The 15,105-nt window shown below is 34.8% G+C and overlaps 1 protein-coding gene across 1 annotated transcript in view; it reads left to right on the forward strand.

Moving 5' to 3' along the window:
• The first annotated feature begins 4,906 nt into the window (after nt 1-4,906).
• Nucleotides 4,907-15,105, forward strand: part of LOC110457967 (aminopeptidase Ey-like) — a 28,326-nt gene continuing 18,127 nt past the window's right edge. Inside the window, exons 1-7 of the mRNA XM_021509486.1 lie at nt 4,907-5,309; nt 10,483-11,005; nt 11,384-11,539; nt 12,247-12,364; nt 13,209-13,329; nt 13,874-14,028; nt 14,413-14,526. Coding sequence (XP_021365161.1) covers nt 5,015-5,309; nt 10,483-11,005; nt 11,384-11,539; nt 12,247-12,364; nt 13,209-13,329; nt 13,874-14,028; nt 14,413-14,526 — 1,482 coding nt within the window. The 5' untranslated portion in view covers nt 4,907-5,014. The remainder of the gene's footprint in view (nt 5,310-10,482; nt 11,006-11,383; nt 11,540-12,246; nt 12,365-13,208; nt 13,330-13,873; nt 14,029-14,412; nt 14,527-15,105) is intronic.

A 15,105-nucleotide genomic window follows, 5' to 3' on the forward strand; every position in this document is an offset into this window, starting at 1 on the left:
TTACCTTAATATAAGCATGGAGGAAACGCACTGTGTGTTCGGTGATCTTTTTGTATAAACAGCATCTTTATCATCGAGTAGTTTTTGGAAATATTCAGATGTAACGAAGGCGAAGCGTTCGCTAGCAGACCTCTTCTGTTGTCGTCTGACAGATCGTGTTCCGGTGTAATTGAGCATTCTCTACGACAGGTTGCGGGGAATTCCATTGTCTACATGAAGTTTTGAGGACTGGTCACGCGAGAAAGTTCCGGCCAAAGTCATTGGGAAAAATATTATAGCATATTTTTCTTTTCAATACACACTATGCATTATTTGATGTAACCAATAGGAGGGTATATAAACGATGACTTCTGTACTGTAACGGGCAAGATTATTATTTACAATTGGTCTAAGGGCGATAACCGTGAACGAATAATTGTAATTTTATGGTTAGCTGCAAGCTTTATGCAAGATTAACTTCAGTGAAAAGTGGTATTATCAAAAAGAAAAGGTAGTATCCGTTCAGATGCTTAAACTCTGTAAGCGAGGTAACTCGGATGATCTTGATCTTGTACAATTGTGAAATGATTGATAAAACAGAATAACAACTTATCTCTGCAGCTAAACAATAGTTGTGTACAAGATATATGACTTGCCAACTGAATAGGACCCTTTTAGTTAATAAATATTAAATCTTTGTAAATTGATGAAACCAGCAAAGCGCCTTACCTGGCAATACAAAGTTTTTGACCTTTGTGTTAATCGTTGGCCAAAGTGCGGAAGGTTATGCGTTATATTCGTTCGCGAAAGCGCGGAATAGTATGTGTTATATTCGTTATGTGTTTATGGGACACGAATGCTGACTTCAAATCAAAAGTGAGTTTTTCATACCCCTTGCACCGTTTGGGATATTCCTTTTTCTTTCTTTCTGACATCGCCTGTTTCCTATTTACTTATTTTGCAATGTCTTGCTTTAGTGTTGGGCGTTCGAAAATACAAAGAAGGATTTTGGTTTTGTTCCATGATTGAGACAATCCTAGTTGGTATTTACTAGTTTTGCTTCTTGGCGTTCATTTTCAATAAATGCCGATAAGGACGTGATAGCTCATAGCCAGTATAATGTGACCGGAAGAGTGACACGAGGCGCCACCTTGTCCAGGTTACGACTTTCAATGAATTGGTACTTGGAATTGACCTTCGAGTACACAGGGACCTGCGAATTTGTTACAGCTATATGTGGCCCTTAACTAAGAAGTATTACACGTTTTATGGTTTTAGAACAACTTTTGGTGAGAATGCCACCCCAAATGATACATAATACACAAATATGTATGTAACATGGATTGGGTTCTTACCGAAAGTTGTTCTAAACCCCTAAAACTAGTAATATTACTCTGAGCCGTTCAGTTTATGTCCAAATATGGGTGTAACAAATTTTCGAAAGCATCAGCAAATGGTTAAATTTAAAGTACATGTAGTCTTTCTGCTAGCTCTCATATTTAAATATCCCCGCCTAAACATTCGAAATAAACAATATAATCGCAATAAGATTCATAATGTGTCCAAGTGAAGTTAAACCAAATAATCATTATCACATACATGTATATTTCATATGATATATGATACAAACGTATTATATAGCTTCAATTAATTATAGTTTACATATGACATGATATTATTATAGTAAATGTTTTGTAAACAAGCGTGACCTATAATTTATGGAAGATTCGCCTGAATGAAAGAAGAAAATAATTATGAACGGAGGACGGAATGAATCAGAGAGTGAAAGTACTTTGTAAAATAATAATTGTTTACAGTATATATAGAGTGAACTGATAGAGAACCCCCCTAAGAGGGAACATACAATGTTAAGGGTTTTGATCCAAGGGCCCTTACCCTGGCAACACCTCATTTCTATATTAGAAATGGCACAATTTGACTACACAAAAACATTTTTTTTTAAGAAATATTTGTACCTTTGAATTTTACCATTTTCTGTATATCGAAACTCAAATTCTTACAGTTCAGCATTTGAATCTAATTTTGATACAAACCAATGATATGGCTAAATATTTGACGAGTCTTGATTAGTTGGTCAGATAAGTATTTTAACAAGTGCATATAGATGTACAGATATTAAACATTTGAAAAAATGGCTTCCGCATAATTGTTAATACAAATTACCACGCACGATTTACTATATAAGGTTATTTCTCACATTTGAAAGGAATGTTACAAATTTGTTTATTTCATTCAAATTTTTCGAATCATAAAAACGATAAGTGGAGTTTAAATGATTCATCTCACAGACCAAATGACTGCAAAAATGGTATTCTCATGCTATGCCCTAATATCATTTAAGGACTACCATATCGCTGACCAAAAATAAACTATACATTCTAAACTTATTTTTCGGAATGGCTATAGCTTTGATAAACATTTTTGAAAAGAAACGTATACCGTGCGGGACTTTTATAAAGATCTAATGCTAAAAATTCGGTCTCTTTTCCATTTTGTTGGACGGCGGTGTCTGGGAATGAAACTGAATTTGTAGAACAAGCATCAAAGGTTAGTTGTATGTGTCCTTTATTGTTGAGGTAAGGGCACTTAGTGAGTATTAGGGCTGCAACGATATATCGTACCCCAACGATCGATCTATAGAGGTATTTTGAATACGGTGCGATACACAATATTCTTTCGGAGGTCACGATGTTTTCCGGATTTTGTCGTTTCTGAATTTAGTCAACTCCTATCCATTCCAACATGGCGAGTGACATCTCCAGCTCGACATGCACGTCGAAAAACGTGAATTGTGTGAAACTTTAAAGTTATGAGCATTATAGACAAAGTTCACTTTCAGTTGTAATATTGCCATTACAAATTTGCAACATATCTATTCTCTTTGCTTCTACTCTTACTATATCTATCGTGATGAGTATCGTATCGTACTAATCACAGTATCGTATCGTATCGTATCGTCATGTTCATGTATCGTTGCAGCCCACTGACTAGCCCACGCGACACGCACGTTAATACAGTGAAGAAATAACCTGTCCGTTCGTCCAACCAGGTGACCCTTTCAAGGTTTAGCAAAGGTAAATCGAATTGGTTAACTGGTATATGTAAACAAAATGACAAATGATTCACCGACTTTTTTGTGTGGTCATTCTAACCAGAGACGTATATTTTACGTAATACAACTATATGTACGTCTCTGGCCAAACTAATGTATTGCCTATTATAGTCATTTTTTTACCTTTGTCGCATTTTAAAGCGAAAGATTTGTTTACTGTTATTTGATTTTATTTTTTCATAGTTTTATATTGCGAGTGAAGGAAAAAGAATATTGGCTGACGAGAAAAGACAAATTGTTATGTTAGCAAAAACAAACGTTTACTGTAAAATCATATGTTTTCGTTTGTTTTAAACGTTGTTTTTGTTTGGGGGGAAATTCATTGGGATAATATTTCGTGGAATCAATATATTAAAACCCTGAAATGTATCTGGTTATATTAGTAGACACAGTTCAGGTATAGATCGGGCCAAATTTACTGACTTATATATACAAAGAGCAATCAATATAAACATAATGTATATTTTGTAGACTCGCATAGACGTACATGAACCTTGTCAATAGTTCTTACGACAGCTTCTGAAATGGAAACAAATTATTATTCTTTTTTCAGTTTATATTTCGTGTGTTTAAAATTTCGTCGGTTTATGTTTCGAGGTTTTAATAAAAACAACGAAAGAAACGAAAGAAAATCCCCAACGAAATATTATGCTTATACAGTAATTCCTTTTAGTTATTATTTGTATTAATTTATTTTTTCGTATCAATTTACATTTAAACTCAAATCGTATTACATTTTTTCAATGATTCAAAATGAGAATATTATTCTAAATATATAAATATGTACTTAAGAAACAAAATACGTGCATGTATCAGAAGGATTGTTTTATTATAAATAAAAGTGTTCTCTTTTAATACATTTCAAAAGCTAGCGACCGGTACTTATTGTGTATAAACATATCTTTGTCTTGACAAATACCTATTTCGTTATTCTTGTAAATAGACTCATTTTCAATTGATACATGACACTAGTGAGAGAAAAAACCCATAAAAGAATAATATACATGTATATAACATTATATCTCAAATAAACATATCTCATGAAAATACACATTATGTTTTTGAATTGGACGTACTTACGTAAGCGGACATAAATTTAAGCGTACTATCGGATTTTGACAGTTATCACATTGAGAAATTGGCGCACTCACAAGATATGCAATATTAAACAAAATAAAGAAATTTCAATTAGCCCAGTCATTTTCAAAAATTATTGATTAATGATATTGTCATGAAACTGGAAAAAAATACTTTAATTTATAGTTACACTTCCTTTTTTGGCAGTGGTATGAGGTTCTCTAAAGTATAAATGGCATACAGCATGATAAAAAGAACTCAATTTTTTAAAAAACAAAATAAAAGTTAACTTTTACGTGACATTTAAAGTGTCTAGTATAAAAAGTATAGTCAGCTGTTTACCTTACGAAAGGTCTCCCCTTATATATTTAAGGTTCATAAACTTCTTTGTTGTATGCTAAACACGAAATTGTACAATCGATGTTCCAGATATTAACATCCCAACTCAAACAAGTACACTTGTGTGATAAATGTTCTAGACCAACCACATCTGAATATAACAACTAAAAGTTCTATCTATCAAACACTTAACCGACAAATATTTGTTGTAAATCATGCATTACGTGCAGGTACTTTCAAATGAATAGTGTTGAATATGTATTATAATAACCAACGCGTTTAAAGATTTTATTTGTAATGTAAACACGCGTGAGAAAGCGTCACTGACATTTAAAATTCAAAACAATGTTTCACAAGTTCCGGTTAGGTGATTTTTACCTATCTATGTCAAACAGGCTACGGTTCTCGGGTTTTACCTGTGACAGTAAAGAGCATTCGACTTGTATACATGTCAAGCCTTAACACAGGCGGGTAGCTGCAGACGGGATGTTTGAAGGGTCTACCGACAAATTTGATTTCTCGGATATTGAAAGTAGAAAAAAGATGGGACGCAACGACGAGGAAGGTGGTTGCCGAATGTCCGGTGCGTCGGGTTTCCTTCTGGTATTGTTTGCCTTAGCCATCGCTGTAGGTGTTGGACTTCTTGTGCATTTTACTGGAAACCAGAAGGAGTTTAATTGTAACTGCCAGTGTGGACCAGCCGAGGGTGTGGTCACACCGGCTCCCGGATTTCTGACGGAAACATGCAAGGCCTCAGCGGTTCTCGGAAACCAACAGCTATGTACGTTTAACATATCATCTTTAGAACTAAGTTTAAGAATGTTTTATTTGAATTTGGTTCACTAGATATTACAGGTATTGTGCTTGAACAGATATTTTCTATACATTGTATCACATTTGCTGAAATAGTTAATCATATATTTTCTGGACATTGTATTACATCTGCTGTAATAGGTGTGCAGATGTTTTCCGTACAGGGTATACCAGTTGCTGTATCAGTTGTACAGGTATTTTCTGTACAGGGTATATAGTATTACATTTGAGGTAATAGATAATAATTTTACAAAACATTGTTACTGCTCGTTATTTGGATTGTTTAGGTTTCTGCAGCATTCGATTTCTAAAAAATTTGAATGAAAAAAGTGTCCTTATATAATGAAACGTGATACAACACGTATTTGAATGTGCAATAGATAGGTTGAAAGATAGGACATACCCATCCGCGTTTATAAAGATAAAAATATTTCAAATTACGCTTGGGAATTTAAAACAAGAAGTGTCCTGATATAATGAAAACTTATACAACACGTATTTCAACGAACCTCGGAGTTCAAGGTTGAAAGATATACAGGATCTACCCTGTGCGTGTTTATCAGGAAATCATTATCACGTGGAGAGTATAATGGGTCATGGTCTTTACATCATAGTTGTGAGTATATGGGTCGAATATACGTGAAATTTGACACTTGTTTTCAGTGAAGCCATTTCTGTTTAACAGACATAGGGGTAAAGCGATTACGCTCTTCAGTATTGTGTATATATTGCCTACACGACGTATGGTCGTCCATGAAGTATATCGCTAAATGTGCGCAGGGCCCTATTGAACTGATTTGCCTCTGTGCTACAAAGATAATAAAAAGTTGACTGCTTTAGGGGGAAATGTATACACAATGGTATTTCGATAGTAACTATTTCTGATGTCTATTATCAGGTAGTTTAAACGTCTTCAGGGAGAGCTATACACCCTATTTAATTTTAAGTATGTATAAAATGTCAATTCCATGTAGCCTGTTATGTGGTATTTCTTTATTCCCCGTGTGTTACGTATTCGTTAACAGTCAGATGTATACAGAACATTTAAAAGTGTTAAACTGGAAATTCTTCCGTGTGAAATTTTTCGCGCTTGCGCTCTTTAGACTGATCGCGATGTGGATTTTTTCACGTTTTCAATGATTCTGAAATCGTTGTATTCTATGCATATATATAAATATATAAATTTGAAAAAGGAGCGGATGGCTCCGAAAATTTGACAAACCTAAACTTGTCCACACTGTTGGAATTACTTCTTTGCCCCAAATAAATATAAATATATATACGTTTAATAATTTAAACGGTTTCCTGTTGAAATATATATCTAAATATTTCACGATTATGGCAGAATAACCGATATATTGCACGGCTGCGAAGCACGAGTAAAAATATCGGTAAATTCTGCCATAGTATTAAGTCGACAAAAGTATATATTGCTCTTTAAAAATGGGGGAATTAATGTTGCTGTATTTGACAATTTTAAGTTCATATTTTAACTGTTTCAATAAGGCAGCATTTCAAACGGTTTGTGCTCAATTGTTGTTGAATAAACCATTGGTTGCAACGATCAAGGGGTGTAACATTGACACCGTGCGAACACTAGATGTAAAATAAAAGAGGTTATTTTATATATACCTTGAGATTTTTTCAGTTATTTAACTCATTCACCCCTGAAATTTCATAACGACTTATTCTTACTTTTCGTATGGGAGAGCTCAAATGTGTCTTCATAGGTAAATTAGTTAATTGTGAAAATAATTATTTAATTTTACAGTTTTTGCTCCCGATTTTTTTACATCTTAAAGAATATTTCATCAACACCTACTGCTACTGAAAACGAATGTATACAATACAGCAAATGTCCAACGTCTATTGCGCGTGTCCTCATTATCATATAAATTACAGGTGTCACGCTTAAAAGTTTTGTATGTACTTGACGCTGGGTAAACTTTGCGACAACATGCTATAACTCCGCCATATACAAATATCGCTTCTAGAATGGGTATTGAAGTGTGCGGAGTTTGTGGTCTGGCAAGGTCGTCAATTATTCGGTTTTTTTATATCTTGACATTTGATATCTGTAGGTTTTATATTTGTTTGAAGGTAAAACCCGACTAAGCTTTTAATGTATGGCTATACCATTTTAATTAGATACATTGTACATGGCTAGTAAAGTAAATTAAGTTATGTACGAAGTCTTTCCCCATTACGTAGCATTTAAACACACTTTTTTATAGTTTACTTCCATCTCCAAAATCTAGCATTTATACACCTGCTTATATGTATTTCATGACGTTTCTAAATTATTAAATATCAATTTCGAAACCTCTCGGATAGTTGCGTCCTTGGCAGAGTTGTTCAAAAGGTGATTTGCTTAAATGCAACCATTTACTGTGAGAAAATGTCAAGCTGGCAAATATATTATTTAGTACAGTTAAACTACGAACCAAATTGTAAGGTTTTACCTGGCATATTAACCAAATTATTAGCGGTTGAAACACAACATTAGACAGTGATTAAGCTAATCACCGTTTGAATAAATGGGCCCTGATGACTAAAATATTAAGTCTGGATTTTCTACAGTAGTATAGTTCAAGTTCGAATATTTTATTTTCGTGTCAAACACATAGTATTCATAAAATCACAATACATATATACCTTTGAATATAAAATGTGTCTAGCCAAAATGATTTGTTAGACACGTTATACGAACAATCACACTATTTACTTTTAAAACTATCTTCAAACATGTAATGGTATTAACCCGTTTTTGTAAAAACAATTATGCTTGATAAGATTTTATTTGTAGCAGGATTATAATTTCCATATATATATAATGCCATGTACCCCAACAGTGTAAGAGATATACAATAGTGGTTTGGCCTATCCCCACCGACAAATTATATATCCCCCACCCCATACCTGCACATCTAATTATAATACATAATATAATATGGAAGAAACATAGTCCTTCTCCACATAAGAAAGTATATCTAATCTACGCTGGGCAATTTTAAAGCCGTAAGCACTTAAAATATGCTCACAATGTCTGGGATCATTTATGATAGGCTTACCCTTAATACATATTTGCGTTACCTTAAAACAAGATATACCCCGGTATAAATAATTGTTAGATGTTGTTGGAGAAATAATTGACTGCAATGAATCCAAAGCATCTTTTTAAATTTGCATAGCTGGTCTCTTTTTTTTTATCTCAGGTTATTATCGAAATTGAAAGGTATTTTCCTATTTTTGGCAGGACATCTAATTTGCCGAACTTGCTAGAAAATTCTGTAGGCAATAAAAAGGTGTTTACAGGAGGTTTGTAAAAGCGATCAGTTACGATAAAATAGAACGAGTTCAACGAAAACTCTATACACTGTAAACTGTTGACGTATATACCCGAGAACACCTGACTGAACATGTGAACCCGCAAATCATTGGTGCGTTAATAGTGATTACTGTTTGGCGTCAGGTTAAACTTCATGAATAATGTATAAGCTGAAGCGAGATTATTTTGTCGTGGTCTACACCATGTGAATGTTTAAGTGCCCTACCAAGATGCAATTATGTTAAAAGAAAATTAGCACGCCTTCAAACATTGTATGGGTGTCTTACATTTGGAATGTATTCTAAAAATATGTAAGAAATTGCAACAAACAGGGCTTAGAATGTGTTGAAATGTGTTTACATTATACAAGACGGTAACATTTCCATTGAAAATTCCATAAAAAGTTATAAATTAAACAACTTACAGCTGCAATAATTATCGCAGCACTCTGACCCAGTCGTGTACAAGTAGTATACTGACGTAGAAATCGACAGTTGATATGGTGGAGTTGTCCCTTCTGTGAAAATGAAATTTCTCGCGTGTGGAAGGTTCGCGTTATGATTCTTAACACCGATAGGAGGTGTAAGTGCAATGAACCCATAAAGCACATGATGGAGTTCAAGGTTCCACGGGTTACACACATTTACAGCATCACTGGTAATACATCATTAAATAAGCAATTACAAGTCAAATTAACATCGCAAGGGTCAATTTGAATTAATGCATTAATTCGTATATTTAAGGATATTATGAACTTCAATTTATGTTATAATGTACCAATAAATCTGAATGTTATGTTAGTACATTGATATACACGATTGTAGCCGATTCATTCCGTATTACTCTAACCCTTGCGATTTATCAATACAGTACATGCTGTGCAAATAAAAGAAAATACAGATATATGCAAACAAATAATACAACACTCCGACCATGCATACACGATCAAATTAAAGCAATAGTGTGGAGTGGTTCTTTTCAGATTTAACAGTATTGAATCTCTTATTTTGATTATGGTTCAGACATTTTGCTCAATTTGACAGTTCCTTATTGCTGTATACGTTGTTGTAATCAAATCTTAAAAACGATTGCCATCCTAGGTTTTTTATAATATTTTTTTTTTTTCATTAAACAGTTTCTTAAATCAGTATAGTGACTAGAATTAACAATAAAATTATAATTCGTCTTCGAAAACAGCTTGGTACAAGTAGTGACGACAGTTTATACAACATAACTAGTTGAGGTTATGCCAGATTTATAATAAATTTGTTACACATATTCTGAAATAGTGTAGCTTTCCTATATCCCAACATGTACTTTAGATGTACATGCGTAATTTATCATTTGCATTAACGGGCTTTGGTCAGTAACAAATGTATTACATATAGAAATGTATCTAACTTTGCATGGTCAAACGAAACATATTTAAGGTTCAATATACTAGTGCCAAGAACTGCTACTACACATCATATTTTTTTCTAGCATGAGCATAACTTTGTTACATCATTTCGGAAAAGAAAAGCATATCTTGCGGTACCTTTGTTAAAGAATGACTTGCACCATTGTTCTGAGTATTAACATTCAGTGGGGCCAGACTGGGATTCGAACCCGATGCTTCATATTGTTATACTATCGCCCTCACGGACTGTGCTATCTGGTCAACGGGAGTGTCCTGGCTCAACTGTGCTACACGCACAGTTATATCTAAAACGAAGTTATGGGGAGATAACTGTTTGTTCGAAAAACCAGAGCACAATAGGACAGGGATCCTTAAGAATTGTATATTAAAAAATAAAACATCTTTAATGTGCAGGTAGACTTTGTCCCAAAATGACCACTGCGCCACCTACAGGGATGACGACAACCATGACGATGAGTACAACAGTAACTATGGACAACACAACAGGTCCACCTACACCCCCTCCAGGTCCTATCACAGACACTCGTCTGCCTACCTCTGTCAAACCACTACTGTATGTGTTAACACTGCGACCGGAGCTCTACAATAGCAAGCCAGAAACTTTCACTTTTAATGGCACAGTCGGGATAACAATAGAATGTATGACTGCCACGGATAACATCACTCTCCATATTGCCACGCAGAATCTTACGGCCACCCCGACAGTAGATGCTGTTAATGCTTCCGACGTCTCGCCTGTTGTCATAACCACCACCAGGGACATGGCCAGACAGTTCTTGATCCTCTCGTTAGATAAATCGTTAGTAGCTGGAAATCAGTACGTCGTTCGAATCGCCTTCGAAGACAGACTGTCTAATGAAGTTCTTTTGGGCATGTATATTAGCAGTTACAGAGATGAAGCGTCGAACATGACCAAGTACGTATATCTTTTTACTAAAATAAAACATACCAAAAAACAGGACAAATATCATTTTTCCAACTTAGTGCGGAAATTTACAAACTAATGTATTTTTATATGGATAAGCGTCTATGAATGAGATAATTGTGTGATCAGTGTATACTAAATAATTGCAGGAAATTAAGTAAACATCAGTTTTGTGTGTTTAGCATATTCCGTGAAAACGTTAAGGGTGAATATCTCGTGATTGGGTTTCAAACACAGTTAATAATAATAAAAAACCATACCCAAAAACAGGACATATATCATTTTACAAACTTAGTGTGGAAATTTACAAACTAACGTATTCTTATACGGATAAGCGTCTATGAATGAGATAATTGTGTTGTGTTGAAGATATATGGCAGTCACCCAGTTTGAGCCAACCTACGCAAGACATGCGTTCCCATGTTTTGACGAGCCAGCAATGAAAGCGAGGTTTGATATCACCCTGGAGCGACAACCTCACATCATCAGTCTCTCCAACATGCCGATGTCTAGTTCAATAGCCCTGTAAGTTACTGAAGAAAGGATATTACGGAAATTCAAAACTGCATGGCATAGCCAACCTTGGTCGTGCATATAAGTATATAATGGCAACGAAAATTTTACCTTCAATGGATATTTTTAACAGCTATTTAAAAAAAATAAAACATTATTACTTTAAGATTCGTTATTATTTATCCAGTGAAAATACTGTACAACTTTTCTTTTAAATATACATGTAAATTTCTTTTTGTAATATTCTTATTATTGGCTGATATTTTTGAAAGTTTATATTGTCACGTTACGTTTTTCAAAATTATCGTTTTAGTATCGACCCAACTTATTTCCACAAACTATTGTAAAACAAGTTGTATCTATTCCTTTCCATTGCAAGGTTTTGTTGTATGGGCTACGTTTCACAGCTAAGTTCATTTCAGCGTGCATTGTTGAGTGTAATACTTGCGTGTGTCCTCCAGCAGTACGTCGGTGCGATATTGCGGATCTGATGCCAATTTGAGAGTGCTACCTCACCTCACGCATACAAACAACAACAACAAAATACAAAACAAACAAGTCCCATGCCTAAGTTAAGTGTGAGGAGCACTCTCAGATATATTCAAAAAAAGCACTCAATTTTAAAAACAAAATGTAAATAAAACAGTGAAAATAATAATTCGCGAAAAAAGTTTACAGTATACACGAAGTTACTATAAATCTGTTTGTTATCGTTACAGCGGAGACGGTTATATTGCTGACCATTATGACACCTCAGTCGTAATGTCAACGTACCTAGTGGCCTTCGTCTTTGGTGAACTGGACAGCGTGAAAAATACAACAGCAAATAATGTTCTGGTGAGGATTCAATATAAAATACATAAGTAATAATTCGCAGTACTCGTTTCCAAGAATGTCATTAAAAAGTTCATTTTGGAAAAGAGTTATCTCAAAAGTCCACATGGAAATAAACCAAAGTCCCTTCTAGTGCATGCGATGATTATCCGTTGTCATTCTTAATCATTTTCTATATGGAATATTAAAGTGACACTTGTCTGATTTTATTGCAAACATTGACTTTGTATGTCTAGTGTAATCATATCACCATGACCCTTGTTTTAATTTGATTAACAAAGTTCTTTACTAAGGTGACACGATTATATAATTTATAATGATTATTCTATATTATTATTTTACTATCGTGTGCTATGAACATTTTGTATTCTTGGACCCATTGATGAAAATGTATAGATTTATATTATAAAGGATAACTTGACATATTTACCATTAAGCGTTAGCGAGATTGATGAATGTTTCCTTGAACCAAATGTTGTTAAGACCTCATAAGAAATAAATTGCAGCCCTTATTTGAAGTAAGTACACACCTTATTTCATGTATGTCGATATCGTGATGTCAAAAGGTCGATATTACTTTGATAATGTATTATTATTTCGTTAGCATTAAAGCAAGAATGTGACGTCAACATTGCGAGGTCTTAAATATGTTGTTGTTCGCAGGAAACATTTTTTTATTGAAGCATTCATAATAAAGTTGACGTGGCCTCATTTTATTTGTCAAATGGTCTCATAGTGTTCCACCATAGATCAATTTCATAAAATCAATATAAGATGCAAACACTTTTACATCCCTTTGCATATTTACGGGTATTAGTATTTATAAAACATCATATTTGTCTTACAGTTCGGAGTGTATACAACGCCTAGTAATATCAACCAGACATCGCTTGCACTGCAACTGGGAAGCGAACTTCTAGATACATTTGAGGAGTATTTCAACATAAACTTCGTTCTTCCAAAGCTCGGTAAAACATCTTAAAGTTTTTGTTCCAACGTTCATCAACAGGATTCTTTTTCATTTTTCATAGAATGAGGTTCAGAAATGTAGACTTTGTAATAAGGGGAAATCAGGCAATATATACATAAGACATACTTATTATAGAAACTGACTGTGTTTAAAGATGATTAAAAGGTTTAAATATAAATAAAAGCTTCATTTTACACCTAATATGAAAAAGACTTTTTTTCAACTGATATTGATCAATTGTCCTTGTGTAAATAAAATACTGCCAAGAGGATCTTAATGTTGGAAGAAACCGGATTACCCGGAGAAAACCCGGGTGCTCTTAGGCGATACGCTATCCATTGCACCATCGACCACCTTGACATTAAGCGTGTTTTACCTCCCGCGAATATTAACATCTATGCAGTGCGATATGCATGTCTCAAGACAATATTGGCCTCCTTGTCGTTATGTGCACAGGTCATGATTCATGATTATACTCTTAAGATAATGTCAAATTGTCTGACTATTTGTGACAAGGTGATAGTATACTATTTCATCTCCAGACAATGTCGGGCTGCCTGACTTTGTGTACGGTGCAATGGAGAATTGGGGACTGATGACGTACCGGGAGATCTACCTCCTGTATAGTGAAGGTGTGACTACCACACACGACATGGAACTAACGTCCGAGGTCCTGTCACACGAGATCGTCCATTCAGTAAGTAGCCCGATGAAAATTACATTACGTACGGGGTACCTGTGCTTTCAATGCCTCACTCTTCAGTATCATTTTCACGTTTTCCCTTTGTTGGGCAAAGTTTTTCCAGTGTTGTTCCTGGATCTAACTTAGTCGAGTGCGTATATTATTCGAATTAGTAGTATTCACTTACAAAATCCGAAATAAGAAACAAATACAAAAATGTAATGTCAAATTATTTGAGAGTCTTTAAATCATTATCAAAATTAAGTTGTGTATGTCTGATAACAAGCTATTTCATTTATTCTCAATACTTAATAGATATATCATCAAAATCTTCTTATATCGCCATTACCGTTACGATGTACCCAAAAGATTATGTATACTTTACTTCTTCCCCTGTAGTGGTTCGGTAACCTTGTATCCCCGGCTTGGTGGGACGATATTTGGCTCAATGAAGGGTTTGCAACCTTTCTTTCTTACCTCGGAGTTCATCGCGTAGTCCCAGAGTGGGGGATGGTGAGTATAAACCCATTATCTTAGACTAGTGTAGCTCTGTAACCCAGGATACGAAGATAGTATGAATACAGCTCGTATCTTTGACTAGTGTAGCGCGGTAACCCAGGATACGAAGATAGTATGAATACAGCTCGTATCTTCGACTAGTGTAGCGCTGTAACCCAGGATACGAAGATGGTATGTATGCATCTCGTATCTTAGACTAGTGTAGGTCCGTAACCCAGGATACGAAGATAGTATGAATACATCTCGTGTCTTAGACTAGTGTTGCGCTGTAACCCAGGATACGAAGATGGTATGTATGCATCTCGTATCTTAGACTGGTGTAGGTCCGTAACCCAGGATACGAAGATAGTATGAATACATCTCGTGTCTTAGACAAGTGTAGCTCTGTAACCCAGGATACGAAGATAGTATGTATACAGCTCGTATCTTAGACTAGTGTAGCTCTGTAACCCTGGATACGAAGATAGTATTAAAACATCTCGTATCTTAGACTGGTGTAGCGCTGTAACCAAGGTTACGAAGATAGTATGAATACATCTCGTATCTTAGACTAGTGTAGCTCTGTGACCCAGG

Source organism: Mizuhopecten yessoensis, unplaced genomic scaffold, assembly GCF_002113885.1.
Source record: "Mizuhopecten yessoensis strain PY_sf001 unplaced genomic scaffold, ASM211388v2 scaffold9385, whole genome shotgun sequence".
NCBI classification, from domain to species: Eukaryota; Metazoa; Mollusca; class Bivalvia; order Pectinida; family Pectinidae; genus Mizuhopecten; species Mizuhopecten yessoensis.